The sequence below is a fragment of the Amia ocellicauda genome, chromosome 14 (genome assembly GCF_036373705.1).
Source record: "Amia ocellicauda isolate fAmiCal2 chromosome 14, fAmiCal2.hap1, whole genome shotgun sequence".
NCBI lineage: Eukaryota > Metazoa > Chordata > Actinopteri > Amiiformes > Amiidae > Amia > Amia ocellicauda.
Genome location: NC_089863.1, coordinates 1,947,867 through 1,972,443, shown reverse-complemented (window position 1 = coordinate 1,972,443; position 24,577 = coordinate 1,947,867). Strand labels below are relative to the sequence as shown.

General features: G+C 49.2%; 1 protein-coding gene across 1 annotated transcript in view; it reads left to right on the top strand.

Moving 5' to 3' along the window:
- The first annotated feature begins 1,817 nt into the window (after nucleotides 1-1,817).
- The window catches only part of pld2 (phospholipase D2), a 38,395-nt gene continuing 15,635 nt past the window's right edge, over nucleotides 1,818-24,577 (top strand). The window contains exons 1-3 of the mRNA XM_066722363.1: nucleotides 1,818-2,100; nucleotides 4,796-4,958; nucleotides 5,216-5,343. Of these exons, the coding sequence (XP_066578460.1) occupies nucleotides 4,841-4,958; nucleotides 5,216-5,343 (246 nt within the window). The 5' untranslated portion in view covers nucleotides 1,818-2,100; nucleotides 4,796-4,840. The remainder of the gene's footprint in view (nucleotides 2,101-4,795; nucleotides 4,959-5,215; nucleotides 5,344-24,577) is intronic.

Genomic DNA, 24,577 nt, shown 5'->3' with positions numbered 1-24,577 from the left:
AGCAAAGTGCAGTGTGGTGTGGTATAAGCACAGTAAAGTGCAGTGTGGTGTAGTGTGGTATAAGCACAGTAAAGTGCAGTGTGGTGTGGTGTGGTATAAACACAGTAAACTGCAGTGTGGTGTAGTGTGGTATAAGCACAGTAAAGTGCAGTCTGGTATAAGCACAGTAAAGTGCAGTGTGGTGTAGTGTGGTATAAGCACAGTAAAGTGCAGTGTGGTGTAGTGTGGTATAAGCACAGTAAAGTGCAGTGTGGTATACTGTGGTATAAGCACAGTAAAGTGCAGTGTGGTATAAGCACAGTAAAGTGCAGTGTGGTATACTGTGGTATAAGCACAGTAAAGTGCAGTGTGGTATACTGTGGTATAAGCACAGTAAAGTGCAGTGTGGTATAAGCACAGTAAAGTGCAGTGTGGTATACTGTGGTATAAGCACAGTAAAGTGCAGTGTGGTATAAGCACAGTAAAGTGCAGTGTGGTATACTGTGGTATAAGCACAGTAAAGTGCAGTGTGGTATAAGCACAGTAAAGTGCAGTGTGGTATAGTGTGGTATAAGCACAGTAAAGTGCAGTGTGGTATAGTGTGGTATAAGCACAGTAAAGTGCAGTGTGGTGTAGTGTGGTATAAGCACAGTAAAGTGCAGTGTGGTGTGGTGTGGTATAAACACAGTAAACTGCAGTGTGGTGTAGTGTGGTATAAGCACAGTAAAGTGCAGTCTGGTATAAGCACAGTAAAGTGCAGTGTGGTGTAGTGTGGTATAAGCACAGTAAAGTGCAGTGTGGTGTAGTGTGGTATAAGCACAGTAAAGTGCAGTGTGGTATACTGTGGTATAAGCACAGTAAAGTGCAGTGTGGTATAAGCACAGTAAAGTGCAGTGTGGTATACTGTGGTATAAGCACAGTAAAGTGCAGTGTGGTATACTGTGGTATAAGCACAGTAAAGTGCAGTGTGGTATAAGCACAGTAAAGTGCAGTGTGGTATACTGTGGTATAAGCACAGTAAAGTGCAGTGTGGTATAAGCACAGTAAAGTGCAGTGTGGTATACTGTGGTATAAGCACAGTAAAGTGCAGTGTGGTATAAGCACAGTAAAGTGCAGTGTGGTATAGTGTGGTATAAGCACAGTAAAGTGCAGTGTGGTATAGTGTGGTATAAGCACAGTAAAGTGCAGTGTGGTGTAGTGTGGTATAAGCACAGTAAAGTGCAGTGTGGTGTGGTGTGGTATAAACACAGTAAACTGCAGTGTGGTGTAGTGTGGTATAAGCACAGTAAAGTGCAGTCTGGTATAAGCACAGTAAAGTGCAGTGTGGTGTAGTGTGGTATAAGCACAGTAAAGTGCAGTGTGGTATACTGTGGTATAAGCACAGTAAAGTGCAGTGTGGTATAAGCACAGTAAAGTGCAGTGTGGTATACTGTGGTATAAGCACAGTAAAGTGCAGTGTGGTATACTGTGGTATAAGCACAGTAAAGTGCAGTGTGGTATAAGCACAGTAAAGTGCAGTGTGGTATACTGTGGTATAAGCACAGTAAAGTGCAGTGTGGTATACTGTGGTATAAGCACAGTAAAGTGCAGTGTGGTATAAGCACAGTAAAGTGCAGTGTGGTATACTGTGGTATAAGCACAGTAAAGTGCAGTGTGGTATACTGTGGTATAAGCACAGTAAAGTGCAGTGTTATGCGCTTCGGATTCTCTCACTCGCTTGCAGTTGCCCAGCTGTTACCGTACTGTGTGGTAAATCGCACGCAGCGGGTAGACGGGCGCCGCGGGTTTGTTTTCACAGGCGCCCGTATTAGGCGCTGCACGGCCCGCCTCCCTGGCCGCGGATGCCGGGTAGCGCTGCCGGTCGGGCCGCCCGATCGAGCCGCTGACGTCTGTCTGAGCTGCGGTTGCGTCTGGGGGTGGCGGCGCGGCGGGGCTGAGAGCAGGAAAGAGCCATCTGACAACGTGCGAGAGAGAGAGACACAGACAGACAGACAGACAGAGAGAGAGAGAGAGAGAGAGAGAGAGAGCGCAACTTAGTATCCGCGGCACACAGCGAAGGGAGTTGATTTAATAATTTATTTTGCAAGTTCACGACTGAGAGACATTGCTGAAATAGCCTGGGTGAGTTGGACACGGGCGGAGCTCTCTCTTTCTCTCTTTCCTTTTCACTCTTTTCTCCTATTCGCATTCCCTGGCTCCCTGCCCCCTTCTCTCCATAAACTCCTCAGCATTCTGCCTTTCATTACCGCTTTTCTGTGGCTCTTGCTACTTTACCCTGTTCCTCCCTCTCTCTCTCTCTCTGGGAAGAGGGGGAGTTCTGTGGTGGAATTCAGTAGTCACCAAATATTTACTTGCACTCTGGCCCTCCTGACAAAACAGCAAACACAATCAATCTCTCTCTCTCTCTCTCTCTCTCTCTCTGCTTCTCCCACTCTGCCATCAATATTTTCTTAGCGTGTGTGAGTTTTAGTGTCAGTGAGTTTTGGTGTGTTATGTAAACATGTTTCTGAGTTATTCCTCGTGCTGTTGGTGTTGAGTGTGTCAGCGTGTTTGTGTGTTGTGTGTGTCAGTGTGTTGTGTAAGCATGTCAGTGAGGTATTCCCCATGCCACTGGTGTGCAGTGCGTCTTGGCAGGGGGAGGAAGGCATGAGCATCACTCAGAAGAAACGACGGAAGGAAGGAAATGTTTTCAGAGTAATAATAGAAAAATACACCTTGGCACGGTTTTGGGAAAGTACCTGCTTAACCCTGTACCCTGCCTTCCTCCCTCTCTCTCTCCCTGCATCCTCCCTCTCTTTCTCCCTTTCTGTCCCTCCTTCTTCCCCCTCTATCCCTCTCCCCTTCCCTGCTTAAGGGTATGAATCATACTGTATGGCCTTGTGAGACACAGGATTGTGCTGGACTGGACTGTGTCTCTCAGGAACAGGACTGAGACCCCGCTGGACTGGACTGTGTCTCTGCAGGACCAGGGCTGAGACCCTGCTGGACTGGACTGTGTCTCTCAGGACCAGGGCTGAGACCCTGCTGGACTGGACTGTGTCTCTGCAGGACCAGGGCTGAGACCCTGCTGGACTGGACTGTGTCTCTCAGGACCAGGGCTGAGACCCTGCTGGACTGGACTGTGTCTCTGCAGGACCAGGGCTGAGACCCTGCTGGACTGGACTGTGTCTCTCAGGACCAGAGACCCTGCTGGACTGGACTGTGTCTCTCAGAAACAGGACTGAGACCCCACTGGACTGGACTGTGTCTCTGCAGCTGTGTGTTTATATATTGATATGCAAACCGCCTTCACTGTTGTGAGGACACTGACCCACTGACCAACTGACTGACACATTGACTAACTGACATATACACTGACTGATTGTCTGACTGACTGACTTACTGACAAATACATTGACGCACTGTCTCATACACTAACACACTGACTGACTGACACATACACTGAGACACTGACCGATTGACTGACTGACTGACACACTGACTGACAGACACACTGACTAACGCACTGATTGACTGACGCACTGAAAGTGTCGGTGTGCTGAGTGCCGATGTAAAATTGAATCCAGATTAGTTTGTGCGTGTCACTCTCTCTCTCTCACACACACACACACACACACAGTGACACAGACACACACTGGTGCATGGGGGATGCGTCTGTCACTGTTTGGATTGGCAGCCCCAGACTGCAGAGACTCATTTGAATTTGAAAGAGATTCAAAGGAGAGAGAGAGAGAGTGTGTTGTGAGTGTGGCCCTTTAAGGAAACCGGAGCTGCCTGCTGTGGCTCAGGTAGTGTTTCACCTGCACCTGGTCACCCTGGCAATCTCCATGGTAACCCCCCACCCCCTCACAGCTCAACCTCTGAGAACGTAGGCCAGAGCGGTGTGCGCGGTACAGGCTGCGGTGTGCGCGGTACAGGCTGCGGTGTGCGCGGTACAGGCTGCGGAGTGCGCGGTACAGGCTGCGGTGTGCGCGGTACAGGCTGCGGTGTGCGCGGTACAGGCTGCGGTGTGTGTATAGACACACACCGCAGGCTGTACCGCACATTACAGCACACTACATTTACATGTACAATGTATTTTATATTTGTACTATTTGTAAAGTTCTTAATGTTATTGTATACAATTATGATTTAAGTGTACCCAATTGCTTTGGCAATACTTGTGTGTAAACATCTCATGCCAATAAAGCTTGTTTTGAATTTGAATTTGAGATGGACAGTGAGGGACAGAGATAGAGAGACAAGAGATGGATGGATATAGATGTGTGATGGAGGTGTGCAGATCCCTCCCCAATAGGAGAGAGAAGATAGTGTGTGGGAGTGTGTGCTGACCCCCCCCCCCCCCCTCCAATCCTTCGCTGTCTCTCCTGGTATCAGACAATGCCTACGCTCTCATTGTTCCTCTCAATCTCTTTCCCTCCCTCCCTCTGTGTCTCTCTCTCTCTCTCGTTATAGATGAATGCATCACCCACCTCATACACTGTCACTTGCTTATGGAGACTACAGGGAAGCCCTGATCACCTATACAGGCAGATATAGCCTCTCCCCCTCACTCCATCCAGCCTTCCCTCTACCACTCTCTCCTTCTCTTTCCCTCCCTTCCTCTCCTTCTATCTCTCTTTCTTTCCCTCCATTCCCCTCTTTTTACTCGCGTTCCCCCTCTCTCAGTCCTCTTTCCTTTCCTCCTACTCTCACCAGCCCTGGTCCGGAAAGAGACAGTCCAGTCCAGCAGGGTCTCGGCCCTGTGCTCAGTAGCTCCACAGTATTTAGCTCGGTGAAGCAGTGTCCTCTCTCCTCTGTCCCTCTGTCTGTCCAGCAGTTGCAGTGGAGGTGTGAGGCACACGGAGGAAGGGGCGGAGCCATGGCTGCAACGGAGGAGGTTCTGGAGGAGACGCGGGTCCCAGGCCTGTTCAGACGCTTCCACTCGGACGACAAGCCGCTGAGTCAGGATGAGCTGGACTGCCTACAGGAGAGCACAGGTAGCTCCCAGCATGCACCTGGGGACAGGGAGGGGAAAACTACAGGGTGGTGGAACTACAGGTCCCAACATGCACCTGGGCCCAGGATACAGGGAGGTGCTGCAACTCCCAGCATTCTTAGAGGGTACTAGGGATCAGGGGGTGGGAAAGGGGAATGACAGTACCAAGCATGCACCTGTAAACCCCAGCATGCACTTGGGGAGGAGCTGCCATTCCCAGCATGCTCTGCAGCATGACCTCCTGTGCCCTGTTTGCAGAGAGCCGGCCCTTCCTGGTGACGCAGCGGCTGCGCGAGCTGAGAGAGCAGGGGGTGCCGCTCCTCCTGCAGGGTTCACCCATCTGCTGCAGGGTGGAGAGCACCGAGAGGTACACCACACGCTCCAAGGTGAGAGGGTGTCTGACACACTGATGCACAGACGCTCTGACACACTGACGCTCTGATTCTGACACTCTGACAATCTAACACTCAGACACACTGAGGCAAATATGCTATGGAATCTAACACTCGGACATTCTGACGCTCTCACACTCGGACATTCTGACAACCGGACATTCTGACACTCTCATTCTCGGACATTCTGACTCTCTCACACTCGGACATTCTGAAGATCTGACATTCTGCCGCTCTCACACTCGGACATTCTGACGTTCTCACACTCGGACATTCTGAAGATCTGAAATTCTAACGCTCTCACACTCGGACATTCTGACAACCAGACATTCTGACACTCTCATTCTCGGACAATCTGACGCTCTCACACTCGGACATTCTGAAGATCTGACATTCTGCCGCTCTCACACTCGGACATTCTGACACTCGGACATTCTCAAGATCTGACATTCTGCCACTCTCACACTCAGACATTCTGACAACCGGACATTCTGCCGCTCTCACACTCGGACATTCTGAAGATCTGACATTCTAACGCTCTCACACTCGGACATTCTGACAACCGGACATTCTGACACTCTCATTCTCGGACATTCTGACACTCTGACATTCTGACGCTCTCACACTCGGACATTCTGAAGATCTGACGTTCTAATGCTCTCGCACTCGGACATTCTGACGCTGTCACACTCGGACATTCTAACAACCGGACACTCTGACACCCTCACACTTGGACATTCTGAAGATCTGACATTCTAACGCTCTCACACTCGGACATTCTGATGATCTGACATTCTGCCGCTCTCACACTCGGACATTCTGACAACCGGACATTCTGCCGCTCTCACACTCGGACATTCTGACACTCGGACATTCTGCCGCTCTCACACTCGGACATTCTGAAGATCTGACATTCTAACGTTCTCACACTCGGACATTCTGACAACCGGACATTCTAACGTTCTCACACTCGGACATTCTGACAACCGGACATTCTGACACACTCGGACATTCTGAAGATCTGACATTCTAACGTTCTCACACTCGGACATTCTGACAACCGGACATTCTGACGCTCTCACACTCGGACATTCTAACAACCGGACATTCGGACATTCTGACACTCTCACACTCGGACATTCTGAAGATCTGACATTCTAACACTCTCACACTCGGACATTCTGACAACCGGACATTCTGACGCTCTCACACTCGGACATTCTGACGCTCTGACATTCTGACGCTCTCACACTCGCACATTCTGACGCTCTCACACTCGGACATTCTGAAGATATGACATTCTGCCGCTCTCACACTCGGACATTCTGACGCTCTCACACTCGGACATTCTGACGCTCTCACACTCGGACATTCTAACACTCTCACACTCGGACATTCTGACAACCGGACATTCGGACATTCTGACAACCGGACATTCGGACATTCTGACACTCTCACACTCGGACATTCTGAAGATCTGACATTCTAACACTCTCACACTCGGACATTCTGATGATCTGACATTCTGACGCTCTCACACTCGCACATTCTGACGCTCTCACACTCGGACATTCTGAAGATCTGACATTCTGCCGCTCTCACACTCGGACATTCTGACGCTCTCACACTCGGACATTCTGACAACCGGACACTCTGACACTCTCACACTCGGACATTCTGAAGATCTGAAATTCTAACGCTCTCACACTCGGACATTCTGACAACCGGACATTCTGACACTCTCATTCTCGGACATTCTGACTCTCTCACACTCGGACATTCTGAAGATCTGACATTCTGCCGCTCTCACACTCGGACATTCTGACACTCGGACATTCTGCCGCTCTCACACTCGGACATTCTGACACTCGGACATTCTGACGCTCTCAGACTTGGACATTCTAACAACCGGACACTCTGACACTCTCACACTCGGACATTCTGCCGCTCTCACACTCGGACATTCTGAAGATCTGACATTCTAACGTTCTCACACTCGGACATTCTGACAACCGGACATTCTAACGTTCTCACACTCGGACATTCTGACAACCGGACATTCTGACACACTCGGACATTCTGAAGATCTGACATTCTAACGTTCTCACACTCGGACATTCTGACAACCGGACATTCTGACGCTCTCACACTCGGACATTCTAACAACCGGACATTCGGACATTCTGACACTCTCACACTCGGACATTCTGAAGATCTGACATTCTAACACTCTCACACTCGGACATTCTGACAACCGGACATTCTGACGCTCTCACACTCGGACATTCTGACGCTCTGACATTCTGACGCTCTCACACTCGCACATTCTGACGCTCTCACACTCGGACATTCTGAAGATATGACATTCTGCCGCTCTCACACTCGGACATTCTGACGCTCTCACACTCGGACATTCTGACGCTCTCACACTCGGACATTCTAACACTCTCACACTCGGACATTCTGACAACCGGACATTCGGACATTCTGACAACCGGACATTCGGACATTCTGACACTCTCACACTCGGACATTCTGAAGATCTGACATTCTAACACTCTCACACTCGGACATTCTGATGATCTGACATTCTGACGCTCTCACACTCGCACATTCTGACGCTCTCACACTCGGACATTCTGAAGATCTGACATTCTGCCGCTCTCACACTCGGACATTCTGACGCTCTCACACTCGGACATTCTGACGCTCTGACATTCTGACGCTGTCACACTCGGACATTCTAACAACCGGACACTCTGACACTCTCACACTCGGACATTCTGAAGATCTGAAATTCTAACGCTCTCACACTCGGACATTCTGACAACCGGACATTCTGACACTCTCATTCTCGGACATTCTGACTCTCTCACACTCGGACATTCTGAAGATCTGACATTCTGCCGCTCTCACACTCGGACATTCTGACACTCGGACATTCTGCCGCTCTCACACTCGGACATTCTGACACTCGGACATTCTGACGCTCTCAGACTTGGACATTCTAACAACCGGACACTCTGACACTCTCACACTCGGACATTCTGAAGATCTGAAATTCTAACGCTCTCACACTCGGACATTCTGAAGATCTCACACTCGGACATTCTGACACTCTCATTCTCGGACAATCTGACGCTCTCACACTCGGACATTCTGAAGATCTCACACTCGGACATTCTGAAGATCTCACACTCGGACATTCTGACAACCGGACATTCTGACTCTCTCATTCTCTGACATTCTGACTCTCTCACACTCGGACATTCTGATTATCTGACATTCTGCCTCTCTCATTCTCGGACATTCTGACTCTCTCACACTCGGACATTCTGAAGATCTGACATTGTAATGCTCTCGCACTCGGACATTCTGACGCTGTCACACTCGGACATTCTAACAACCGGACACTCTGACACTCTCACACTCGGACATTCTGAAGATCTGAAATTCTAACGCTCTCACACTAGGACATTCTGACAACCGGACATTCTGACACTCTCACACTCGGACATTCTGACAACCGGACATTCTGACGCTCTCACACTCGGACATTCTGACGCTCTGACATTCTGACGCTCTCACACTCGCACATTCTGACGCTCTCACACTCGGACATTCTGAAGATATGACATTCTGCCGCTCTCACACTCGGACATTCTGACGCTCTCACACTCGGACATTCTGACGCTCTCACACTCGGACATTCTGACGCTCTCACACTCGGACATTCTAACACTCTCACACTCGGACATTCTGACAACCGGACATTCGGACATTCTGACAACCGGACATTCGGACATTCTGACACTCTCACACTCGGACATTCTGAAGATCTGACATTCTAACACTCTCACACTCGGACATTCTGATGATCTGACATTCTGACGCTCTCACACTCGGACATTCTGAAGATCTGACATTCTGCCGCTCTCACACTCGGACATTCTGACGCTCTCACACTCGGACATTCTGACGCTCTGACATTCTGACGCTGTCACACTCGGACATTCTAACAACCGGACACTCTGACACTCTCACACTCGGACATTCTGAAGATCTGAAATTCTAACGCTCTCACACTCGGACATTCTGAAGATCTGAAATTCTAACGCTCTCACACTCGGACATTCTGACAACCGGACATTCTGACACTCTCATTCTCGGACATTCTGACTCTCTCACACTCGGACATTCTGAAGATCTGACATTCTGCCGCTCTCACACTCGGACATTCTGACACTCGGACATTCTGCCGCTCTCACACTCGGACATTCTGACACTCGGACATTCTGACGCTCTCAGACTTGGACATTCTAACAACCGGACACTCTGACACTCTCACACTCGGACATTCTGAAGATCTGAAATTCTAACGCTCTCACACTCGGACATTCTGACAACCGGACATTCTGACACTCTCATTCTCGGACAATCTGACGCTCTCACACTCGGACATTCTGAAGATCTCACACTCGGACATTCTGAAGATCTCACACTCGGACATTCTGACAACCGGACATTCTGACTCTCTCATTCTCTGACATTCTGACTCTCTCACACTCGGACATTCTGATTATCTGACATTCTGCCTCTCTCATTCTCGGACATTCTGACTCTCTCACACTCGGACATTCTGAAGATCTGACATTGTAATGCTCTCGCACTCGGACATTCTGACGCTGTCACACTCGGACATTCTAACAACCGGACACTCTGACACTCTCACACTCGGACATTCTGAAGATCTGAAATTCTAACGCTCTCACACTCGGACATTCTGACAACCGGACATTCTGACACTCTCACACTCGGACATTCTGACAACCGGACATTCTGACGCTCTCACACTCGGACATTCTGACGCTCTGACATTCTGACGCTCTCACACTCGCACATTCTGACGCTCTCACACTCGGACATTCTGAAGATATGACATTCTGCCGCTCTCACACTCGGACATTCTGACGCTCTCACACTCGGACATTCTGACGCTCTCACACTCGGACATTCTGACGCTCTCACACTCGGACATTCTAACACTCTCACACTCGGACATTCTGACAACCGGACATTCGGACATTCTGACAACCGGACATTCGGACATTCTGACACTCTCACACTCGGACATTCTGAAGATCTGACATTCTAACACTCTCACACTCGGACATTCTGATGATCTGACATTCTGACGCTCTCACACTCGCACATTCTGACGCTCTCACACTCGGACATTCTGAAGATCTGACATTCTGCCGCTCTCACACTCGGACATTCTGACGCTCTCACACTCGGACATTCTGACGCTCTGACATTCTGACGCTGTCACACTCGGACATTCTAACAACCGGACACTCTGACACTCTCACACTCGGACATTCTGAAGATCTGAAATTCTAACGCTCTCACACTCGGACATTCTGACAACCGGACATTCTGACACTCTCATTCTCGGACATTCTGACTCTCTCACACTCGGACATTCTGAAGATCTGACATTCTGCCGCTCTCACACTCGGACATTCTGACACTCGGACATTCTGCCGCTCTCACACTCGGACATTCTGACACTCGGACATTCTGACGCTCTCAGACTTGGACATTCTAACAACCGGACACTCTGACACTCTCACACTCGGACATTCTGACGCTCTCAGACTTGGACATTCTAACAACCGGACACTCTGACACTCTCACACTCGGACATTCTGAAGATCTGAAATTCTAACGCTCTCACACTCGGACATTCTGACAACCGGACATTCTGACACTCTCATTCTCGGACAATCTGACGCTCTCACACTCGGACATTCTGAAGATCTCACACTCGGACATTCTGAAGATCTCACACTCGGACATTCTGACAACCGGACATTCTGACTCTCTCATTCTCTGACATTCTGACTCTCTCACACTCGGACATTCTGATTATCTGACATTCTGCCTCTCTCATTCTCGGACATTCTGACTCTCTCACACTCGGACATTCTGAAGATCTGACATTGTAATGCTCTCGCACTCGGACATTCTGACGCTGTCACACTCGGACATTCTGACAACCGGACATTCTGACACTCTCATTCTCGGACAATCTGACGCTCTCACACTCGGACATTCTGAAGATCTCACACTCGGACATTCTGAAGATCTCACACTCGGACATTCTGACAACCGGACATTCTGACTCTCTCATTCTCTGACATTCTGACTCTCTCACACTCGGACATTCTGATTATCTGACATTCTGCCTCTCTCATTCTTGGACATTCTGACTCTCTCACACTCGGACATTCTGAAGATCTGAAATTCTAACGCTCTCACACTCGGACATTCTGACAACCGGACATTCTGACACTCTCATTCTCGGACATTCTGACTCTCTCACACTCAGACATTCTGACACTCGGACATTCTGACGCTCTCACACTCGGACATTCTGAAGATCTGACATTCTGACGCTCTCACACTCGGACATTCTGACAACCAGACATTCTGACACTCTCATTCTCGGACAGTCTGACGCTCTCACACTCGGACATTCTGAAGATCTGACATTCTGCCGCTCTCACACTCGGACATTCTGACGCTCTGACATTCTGACGCTCTCACACTCGGACATTCTGACAACCGGACATTCTGACACTCTCACACTCGGACATTCTGACAACCGGACATTCTGCCGCTCTCACACTCGGACATTCTGAAGATCTGACATTCTAACGCTCTCACACTCGGACATTCTGACAACCGGACATTCTGACACTCTCATTCTCGGACATTCTGACACTCTGACATTCTGACACTCTCACACTCGGACATTCTGACAACCGGACATTCTGCCGCTCTCACACTCGGACATTCTGGAGATCTGACATTCTAACGCTCTCACACTCGGACATTCTGACAACCGGACATTCTGCCGCTCTCATTCTCGGACAATCTGACGCTCTCACACTCGGACATTCTGAAGATCTGACGTTCTAATGCTCTCACACTCGGACATTCTGAAGATCTGACGTTCTAATGCTCTCGCACTCGGACATTCTGACGCTGTCACACTCGGACATTCTAACAACCGGACACTCTGACACCCTCACACTTGGACATTCTGAAGATCTGACATTCTAACGCTCTCACACTCGGACATTCTGATGATCTGACATTCTGCCGCTCTCACACTCGGACATTCTGACAACCGGACATTCTGCCGCTCTCACACTCGGACATTCTGACACTCGGACATTCTGCCGCTCTCACACTCGGACATTCTGAAGATCTGACATTCTAACGTTCTCACACTCGGACATTCTGACAACCGGACATTCTGACGCTCTCACACTCGGACATTCTAACAACCGGACATTCGGACATTCTGACACTCTCACACTCGGACATTCTGAAGATCTGACATTCTAACACTCTCACACTCGGACATTCTGACGCTCTGACATTCTGACGCTCTCACACTCGCACATTCTGACGCTCTCACACTCGGACATTCTGAAGATATGACATTCTGCCGCTCTCACACTCGGACATTCTGACGCTCTCACACTCGGACATTCTGACAACCGGACATTCTGACGCTCTCACACTCGGACATTCTGACGCTCTCACACTCGGACATTCTGACGCTCTCACACTCGGACATTCTAACACTCTCACACTCGGACATTCTGACAACCGGACATTCGGACATTCTGACAACCGGACATTCGGACATTCTGACACTCTCACACTCGGACATTCTGAAGATCTGACATTCTAACACTCTCACACTCGGACATTCTGATGATCTGACATTCTGACGCTCTCACACTCGCACATTCTGACGCTCTCACACTCGGACATTCTGAAGATCTGACATTCTGCCGCTCTCACACTCGGACATTCTGACGCTCTCACACTCGGACATTCTGACGCTCTGACATTCTGACGCTGTCACACTCGGACATTCTGACAACCGGACATTCTGATGCTCTCACACTCGGACATTCTGACGCTCTCACACTCGGACATTCTGCCAACCGGACATTCTGACGCTCTCACACTCGGACATTCTGACGCTCTCACACTCGGACATTCTGACGCTCTCACACTCGGACATTCTAATGTTCTCATTCTCGGACATTCTGACTCTCTCACACTCGGACATTCTGACGCTCTCACACTCGGACATTCTGACGCTCTCACACTCGGACATTCTGACGCTCTCACACTCGGACATTCTAATGTTCTCATTCTCGGACACTCTGACACTCTCACACTCGGACATTCTGAAGATCTGAAGATCTGACATTCTGACGCTGTCACACTCGGACATTCTGACAACCGGACATTCTGATGCTCTCACACTCGGACATTCTGACGCTCTCACACTTGGACATTCTGAAGATCTGACATTCTAACACTCTCGCACTCGGACATTCTGACGCTCTCGCACTCGGACATTCTGACGCTCTCACACTCAGACATTCTGACGCTCTCACACTCGGACATTCTGACGCTCTCACACTCGGACATTCTGACAACCGGACATTCTGACACTCTAGCACTCGGACATTCTGAAGATCTGACATTCTGACGCTCTCACACTCGGACATTCTGACAACCGGACATTCTGACACTCTAGCACTCGGACATTCTGAAGATCTGACATTCTGACGCTCTCGCACTCGGACATTCTGACGCTGTCACACTCGGACATTCTAACAACCGGACACTCTGACACTCTCACACTCGGACATTCTGAAGATCTGACATTCTGACGCTGTCACACTCGGACATTCTGACGCTCTCACACTCGGACATTCTGACAACCGGACATTCTGACGCTCTCACACTCGGACATTCTGACGCTCTCACACTCGGACATTCTGACGCTCTCACACTCGGACATTCTGACGCTCTCACACTCGGACATTCTAATGTTCTCATTCTCGGACATTCTGACTCTCTCACACTCGGACATTCTGACGCTCTCATTCTCGGACACTCTGATACTCTCACACACGGACATTCTGAAGATCTGACGATCTGACATTCTGATGCTCTCACACTCGGACATTCTGACAATCGGACATTCTGACGCTCTCGCACTCGGACATTCTGACACTCTCACACTCGGACATTCTGAAGATCTGACATTCTGACGCTGTCACACTCGGACATTCTGACGCTCTCACACTCGGACATTCTAACGCTCTCACACTCGGACATTCTGAAGATCTGAGATTCTAATACTCTCACACCCGGACATTCTGCCGCTCTCACACTCGGACATTCTGCCGCTCTCACACTCGGACATTCTGAAAATCTGACATTCTAATGCTCTCATACTCGGACATTCTGACTCTCTCACACTCGGACATTCTGAAGATCTGACATTCTATTGCTCTCACACTCGGACATTCTAACAACCGGACACTCTGACACTCTCATTCTTGGACAATCAGACGCTCTCACACTCGGACATTCTGACAACCGGACATTCTGACACTCTCATTCTCGGACATTCTGACTCTCTCATTTTCTGACATTCTGACTCTCTCACACTCGGACATTCTGATGATCTGACATTCTGCCGCTCTCATTCTCAGACATTCTGACGCTCTCACACTCGGACATTCTGAAGATCTGACGTTCTAATGCTCTCACACTCGGACATTCTGAAGATCTGACGTTCTAATGCTCTCGCACTCGGACATTCTGACGCTGTCACACTCGGACATTCTGACGCTCTCACACTCGGACATTCTGACGCTCTCACACTCGGACATTCTGACGCTCTGACATTCTGACGCTCTCACACTCGCACATTCTGACGCTCTCACACTCGGACATTCTGAAGATATGACATTCTGCCGCTCTCACACTCGGACATTCTGACGCTCTCACACTCGGACATTCTGACGCTCTCACACTCGGACATTCTGACGCTCTCACACTCGGACATTCTAACACTCTCACACTCGGACATTCTGACAACCGGACATTCGGACATTCTGACAACCGGACATTCGGACATTCTGACACTCTCACACTCGGACATTCTGAAGATCTGACATTCTAACACTCTCACACTCGGACATTCTGATGATCTGACATTCTGACGCTCTCACACTCGCACATTCTGACGCTCTCACACTCGGACATTCTGAAGATCTGACATTCTGCCGCTCTCACACTCGGACATTCTGACGCTCTCACACTCGGACATTCTGACGCTCTGACATTCTGACGCTGTCACACTCGGACATTCTAACAACCGGACACTCTGACACTCTCACACTCGGACATTCTGAAGATCTGAAATTCTAACGCTCTCACACTCGGACATTCTGACAACCGGACATTCTGACACTCTCATTCTCGGACATTCTGACGCTCTCACACTCGGACATTCTGACGCTCTCACACTCGGACATTCTGACGCTCTCACACTCGGACATTCTAACACTCTCACACTCGGACATTCTGACAACCGGACATTCGGACATTCTGACAACCGGACATTCGGACATTCTGACACTCTCACACTCGGACATTCTGAAGATCTGACATTCTAACACTCTCACACTCGGACATTCTGAAGATCTGACATTCTGCCGCTCTCACACTCGGACATTCTGACACTCGGACATTCTGCCGCTCTCACACTCGGACATTCTGACACTCGGACATTCTGACGCTCTCAGACTTGGACATTCTAACAACCGGACACTCTGACACTCTCACACTCGGACATTCTGAAGATCTGAAATTCTAACGCTCTCACACTCGGACATTCTGACAACCGGACATTCTGACACTCTCATTCTCGGACAATCTGACGCTCTCACACTCGGACATTCTGAAGATCTCACACTCGGACATTCTGAAGATCTCACACTCGGACATTCTGACAACCGGACATTCTGACTCTCTCATTCTCTGACATTCTGACTCTCTCGCACTCGGACATTCTGATTATCTGACATTCTGCCTCTCTCATTCTCGGACATTCTGACTCTCTCACACTCGGACATTCTGAAGATCTGACATTGTAATGCTCTCGCACTCGGACATTCTGACGCTGTCACACTCGGACATTCTAACAACCGGACACTCTGACACTCTCACACTCGGACATTCTGAAGATCTGAAATTCTAACGCTCTCACACTCGGACATTCTGACAACCGGACATTCTGACACTCTCATTCTCGGACATTCTGACTCTCTCACACTCAGACATTCTGACACTCGGACATTCTGACGCTCTCACACTCGGACATTCTGAAGATCTGACATTCTGACGCTCTCACACTCGGACATTCTGACAACCAGACATTCTGACACTCTCATTCTCGGACAGTCTGACGCTCTCACACTCGGACATTCTGAAGATCTGACATTCTGCCGCTCTCACACTCGGACATTCTGACGCTCTGACATTCTGACGCTCTCACACTCGGACATTCTGACAACCGGACTTTCTGACACTCTCACACTCGGACATTCTGACAACCGGACATTCTGCCGCTCTCACACTCGGACATTCTGAAGATCTGACATTCTAACGCTCTCACACTCGGACATTCTGACAACCGGACATTCTGACACTCTCATTCTCGGACATTCTGACACTCTGACATTCTGACGCTCTCACACTCGGACATTCTGAAGATCTGACGTTCTAATGCTCTCACACTCGGACATTCTGAAGATCTGACGTTCTAATGCTCTCGCACTCGGACATTCTGACGCTGTCACACTCGGACATTCTAACAACCGGACACTCTGACACCCTCACACTTGGACATTCTGAAGATCTGACATTCTAACGCTCTCACACTCGGACATTCTGATGATCTGACATTCTGCCGCTCTCACACTCGGACATTCTGACAACCGGACATTCTGCCGCTCTCACACTCGGACATTCTGACACTCGGACATTCTGCCGCTCTCACACTCGGACATTCTGAAGATCTGACATTCTAACGTTCTCACACTCTGACATTCTGACAACCGGACATTCTGACGCTCTCACACTCGGACATTCTAACAACCGGACATTCGGACATTCTGACACTCTCACACTCGGACATTCTGAAGATCTGACATTCTAACACTCTCACACTCGGACATTCTGACAACCGGACATTCTGACGCTCTCACACTCGGACATTCTGACGCTCTGACATTCTGACGCTCTCACACTCGCACATTCTGACACTCTCACACTCGGACATTCTGAAGATATGACATTCTGCCGCTCTCACACTCGGACATTCTGACGCTCTCACACTCGGACATTCTGACAACCGGACATTCTGACGCTCTCACACTCGGACATTCTGACGCTCTCACACTCGGACATTCTGACAACCGGACATTCGGACATTCTGACAACCGGACATTCGGACATTCTGACACTCTCACACTCGGACATTCTGAAGATCTGACATTCTAACACTCTCACACTCGGACATTCTGATGATCTGACATTCTGACGCTCTCACACTCGCACATTCTGACGCTCTCACACTCGGACATTCTGAAGATCTGACATTCTGCCGCTCTCACACTCGGACATTCTGACGCTCTCACACTCGGACATTCTGACGCTCTGACATTCTGACGCTGTCACACTCGGACATTCTGACAACCGGACATTCTGATGCTCTCACACTCGGACATTCTGACGCTCTCACACTCGGACATTCTGACGCTCTCACACTCGGACATTCTGACGCTCTCACACTCGGACATTCTGACGCTCTCACACTCGGACATTCTGACGCTCTCACACTCGGACATTCTGACGCTCTCACACTCGGACATTCTAATGTTCTCATTCTCGGACATTCGACTCTCTCACACTCGGACATTCTGACGCTCTCACACTCGGACATTCTGACGCTCTCACACTCGGACATTCTGACGCTCTCACACTCGGACATTCTAATGTTCTCATTCTCGGACACTCTGACACTCTCACATTCGGACATTCTGAAGATCTGAAGATCTGACATTCTGACACTGTCACACTCGGACATTCTGACAACCGGACATTCTGATGCTCTCACACTCGGACATTCTGACGCTCTCACACTTGGACATTCTGAAGATCTGACATTCTAACACTCTCGCACTCGGACATTCTGACGCTCTCGCACTCGGACATTCTGACGCTCTCACACTCAGACATTCTGACGCTCTCACACTCGGACATTCTGACGCTCTCACACTCGGACATTCTGACAACCGGACATTCTGACACTCTAGCACTCAGACATTCTGAAGATCTGACATTCTGACGCTCTCACACTCGGACATTCTGACAACCGGACATTCTGACACTCTAGCACTCGGACATTCTGACGCTGTCACACTCGGACATTCTAACAACCGGACACTCTGACACTCTCACACTCGGACATTCTGAAGATCTGACATTCTGACGCTGTCACACTCGGACATTCTGACGCTCTCACACTCGGACATTCTGACAACCGGACATTCTGACGCTCTCACACTCGGACATTCTGACGCTCTCACACTCGGACATTCTGACGCTCTCACACTCGGACATTCTGACGCTCTCACACTCGGACATTCTGACGCTCTCACACTCGGACATTCTGACGCTCTCACACTCGGACATTCTAATGTTCTCATTCTCGGACATTCTGACTCTCTCACACTCGGACATTCTGACGCTCTCACACTCGGACATTCTGACGCTCTCACACTCGGACATTCTGACGCTCTCATTCTCGGACACTCTGATACTCTCACACACGGACATTCTGAAGATCTGACGATCTGACATTCTGATGCTCTCACACTCGGACATTCTGACAATCGGACATTCTGACGCTCTCGCACTCGGACATTCTGACACTCTCACACTCGGACATTCTGAAGATCTGACATTCTGACGCTGTCACACTCGGACATTCTGACGCTCTCACACTCGGACATTCTAACGCTCTCACACTCGGACATTCTGAAGATCTGAGATTCTAATACTCTCACACCCGGACATTCTGCCGCTCTCACACTCGGACATTCTGCCGCTCTCACACTCGGACATTCTGAAAATCTGACATTCTAATGCTCTCATACTCGGACATTCTGACTCTCTCACACTCGGACATTCTGAAGATCTGACATTCTATTGCTCTCACACTCGGACATTCTAACAACCGGACACTCTGACACTCTCATTCTTGGACAATCAGACGCTCTCACACTCGGACATTCTGACAACCGGACATTCTGACACTTTCATTCTCGGACATTCTGACTCTCTCATTCTCTGACATTCTGACTCTCTCACACTCGGACATTCTGATGATCTGACATTCTGCCGCTCTCATTCTCAGACATTCTGACGCTCTCACACTCGGACATTCTGAAGATCTGACGTTCTAATGCTCTCACACTCGGACATTCTGAAGATCTGACGTTCTAATGCTCTCGCACTCGGACATTCTGACGCTGTCACACTCGGACATTCTAACAACCGGACACTCTGACACTCTCACACTTGGACATTCTGAAGATCTGACATTCTAACGCTCTCACACTCGGACATTCTGAAGATCTGACGTTCTAATGCTCTCACACTCGGACATTCTGAAGATCTGACGTTCTAATACTCTCGCACTCGGACATTCTGACGCTGTCACACTCGGACATTCTAACAACCGGACACTCTGACACTCTCACACTTGGACATTCTGAAGATCTGACATTCTAACGTTCTCACACTCGGACATTGTGACGCTCTGACATTCTGACGCTCTCACACTCGGACATTCTGACAACCGGACATTCTGACACTCTCATTCTCGGACATTCTGACTCTCTCACACTCGGACATTCTGAAGATCTGACATTCTGCCGCTCTCACACTCGGACATTCTGACACTCGGACATTCTCAAGATCTGACATTCTGCCGCTCTCACACTCGGACATTCTGCCGCTCTCACACTCGGACATTCTGACACTCGGACATTCTGACGCTCTCACACTCGGACATTCTGAAGATCTGACATTCTGCCTCTCTCACACTCAGACATTCTGACAACCGGACATTCTGACACTCTCATTCTCGGACATTCTGACTCTCTCACACTCGGACATTCTAAAGATCTGACATTCTGACGCTCTCACACTCGGACATTCTGACAACCAGACTTTCTGACGCTCTCACACTCGGACATTCTGAAGATCTCACAGTCGGACATTCTGACATCCGGACATTCTGAACTCTCATTCTCGGACATTCTGCCGCTCTCACACTCGGACATTCCGACACTCGGACATTCTGACGCTTTCAAACTCGGACATTCTGAAGATCTGACATTCTAACGCTCTCACACTCTGATATTCTGACACTCGGACATTCTGAAGATCTGACATTCTGCCGCTCTCACACTCGTACATTCTGCCGCTCTCACACTCGGACATTCTGACACTCGGACATTCTGCCGCTCTCACACTCGGACATTCTGACACTCGGACATTCTGACGCTCTCAGACTTGGACATTCTAACAACCGGACATTCTGACACTCTCATTCTCGGACATTCTGACTCTCTCACACTCAGACATTCTGACACTCGGACATTCTGACAACCAGACATTCTGACACTCTCATTCTCGGACAATCTGACGCTCTCACAATCGGACATTCTGAAGATCTGACATTCTGCCGCTCTCACACTCGGACATTCTGACGCTCTCACACTCGGACATTCTGAAGATCTGAAGTTCTAACGTTCTCACACTCGGACATTCTGACGCTCTGACATTCTAATGCTCTCGCACTCGGACATTCTGACGCTGTCACACTCGGACATTCTAACAACCGGACACTCTGACACTCTCACACTCGGACATTCTGATGATCTGACATTCTGACTCTCTCACACTCGGACATTCTGAAGATCTGACGTTCTAACGCTCTCACACTCGGACATTCTAACAACCGGACATTCTGAAGATCTGACATTCTAACGTTCTCACACTCGGACATTGTGACGCTCTGACATTCTGACGCTCTCACACTCGGACATTCTGACAACCGGACATTCTGACACTCTCATTCTCGGACATTCTGACTCTCTCACACTCGGACATTCTGAAGATCTGACATTCTGCCGCTCTCACACTCGGACATTCTGACACTCGGACATTCTCAAGATCTGACATTCTGCCGCTCTCACACTCGGACATTCTGAAGATCTGACATTCTGCCGCTCTCACACTCGGACATTCTGACGCTCTCACACTCAGACATTCTGAAGATCTGAAGTTCTAACGTTCTCACACTCGGACATTCTGACGCTCTGACATTCTAATGCTCTCGCACTCGGACATTCTGACGCTGTCACACTCGGACATTCTAACAACCGGACACTCTGACACTCTCACACTCGGACATTCTGATGATCTGACATTCTGACTCTCTCACACTCGGACATTCTGAAGATCTGACGTTCTAACGCTCTCACACTCGGACATTCTAACAACCGGACATTCTGAAGATCTGACATTCTAACGTTCTCACACTCGGACATTGTGACGCTCTGACATTCTGACGCTCTCACACTCGGACATTCTGACAACCGGACATTCTGACACTCTCATTCTCGGACATTCTGACTCTCTCACACTCGGACATTCTGAAGATCTGACATTCTGCCGCTCTCACACTCGGACATTCTGACACTCGGACATTCTCAAGATCTGACATTCTGCCGCTCTCACACTCGGACATTCTGCCGCTCTCACACTCGGACATTCTGACACTCGGACATTCTGAAGATCTGACATTCTGCCTCTCTCACACTCAGACATTCTGACACTCGGACATTCTGACGCTCTCACACTCAGACATTCTGAGAACCGGACATTCTGACACTCTCATTCTCGGACATTCTGACTCTCTCACACTCGGACATTCTAAAGATCTGACATTCTGACGCTCTCACACTCGGACATTCTGACAACCAGACATTCTGACGCTCTCACACTCGGACATTCTGAAGATCTCACACTCGGACATTCTGACATCCGGACATTCTGAACTCTCATTCTCGGACATTCTGACTCTCTCACACTCGGACATTCTGAAGATCTGACATTCTGCCGCTCTCACACTCGGACATTCTGCCACTCTCACACTCGGACATTCCGACACTCGGACATTCTGACGCTTTCAAACTCGGACATTCTGAAGATCTGACATTCTAACGCTCTCACACTCTGATATTCTGACACTCGGACATTCTGAAGATCTGACATTCTGCCGCTCTCACACTCGGACATTCTGCCGCTCTCACACTCGGACATTCTGACACTCGGACATTCTGCCGCTCTCAGACTTGGACATTCTAACAACCGGACATTCTGACACTCTCATTCTCGGACATTCTGACTCTCTCACACTCAGACATTCTGACACTCGGACATTCTGACAACCAGACATTCTGACACTCTCATTCTCGGACAATCTGACGCTCTCACAATCGGACATTCTGAAGATCTGACATTCTGCCGCTCTCACACTCGGACATTCCGACACTCGGACATTCTGAAGATCTGACATTCTGCCACTCTCACACTCAGACATTCTGACGCTCTGACATTCTGACGCTCTCAGACTCGGACATTCTGACGCTCTGACATTCTGACTCTCTCACACTCGGACATTCTGACAACCGGACATTCTGACGCTCTCACACTCGGACATTCTGAAGATCTGTCATTCTGCCGCTCTCACACTCGGACATTCTGACACTCGGACATTCTGACGCTCTCAGACTCGGACATTCTGACGCTCTGACATTCTGACTCTCTCACACTCGGATATTCTGACAACCGGACATTCTGACGCTCTCAGACTCGGACATTCTGACGCTCTGACATTCTGACTCTCTCACACTCGGATATTCTGACAACCGGACATTCTGACACTCTCATTCTCGGACATTCTGACTCTCTCACACTCGGACATTCTGAAGATCTGACATTCTAATGCTCTCGCACTCGGACATTCTGACGCTGTCACACTCGGACATTCTAACAACCGGACACTCGGACATTCTGAAGATCTGACATTCTGCCGCTCTCACACTCGGACATTCTGACACTCGGACATTCTCAAGATCTGACATTCTGCCACTCTCACACTCAGACATTCTGACACTCGGACATTCTGACGCTCTCAGACTCGGACATTCTGAAGATCTGACATTCTGACGCTCTCACACTCGGACATTCTGACAACCGGACATTCTGCCGCTCTCACACTCGGACATTCTGAAGATCTGACATTCTTATGCTCTCGCACTCGGACATTCTGACGCTGTCACACTCGGACATTCTAACAACCGGACACTCTGACACTCTCACACTCGGACATTCTGAAGATCTGAAATTCTAACTCTCTCACACTCGGACATTCTGACAACCAGACATTCAGACACTCTCATTCTCGGACAATCTGACGCTCTCACACTCGGACATTCTGAAGATCTGACGTTCTAATGCTCTCGCACTCGGACATTCTGACGCTGTCACACTCGGACATTCTAACAACCGGACACTCTGACACTCTCACACTCGGACATTCTGAAGATCTGAAATTCTAACGCTCTCACACTCGGACATTCTGACAACCAGACATTCAGACACTCTCATTCTCGGACAATCTGACGCTCTCACACTCGGACATTCTGAAGATCTGACGTTCTAATGCTCTCACACTCGGACATTCTGAAGATCTGACGTTCTAATGCTCTCGCACTCGGACATTCTGACGCTGTCACACTCGGACATTCTAACAACCGGACACTCTGACACTCTCACACTTGGACATTCTGAAGATCTGACATTCTAACGCTCTCACACTCGGACATTCTGATGATCTGACATTCTGCCGCTCTCACACTCGGACATTCTGACTCTCTCACACTCGGACATTCTAACAACCGGACACTCTGACACTCTCACACTTGGACATTCTGAAGATCTGACATTCTAACGCTCTCACACTCGGACATTCTGATGATCTGACATTCTGCCGCTCTCACACTCGGACATTCTGACTCTCTCACACTCGGACATTCTAACAACCGGACATTCTGAAGATCTGACATTCTAACGTTTTCACACTCGGACATTCTGACACTCTCACATTCGGACATTCTAACACTCTCACACT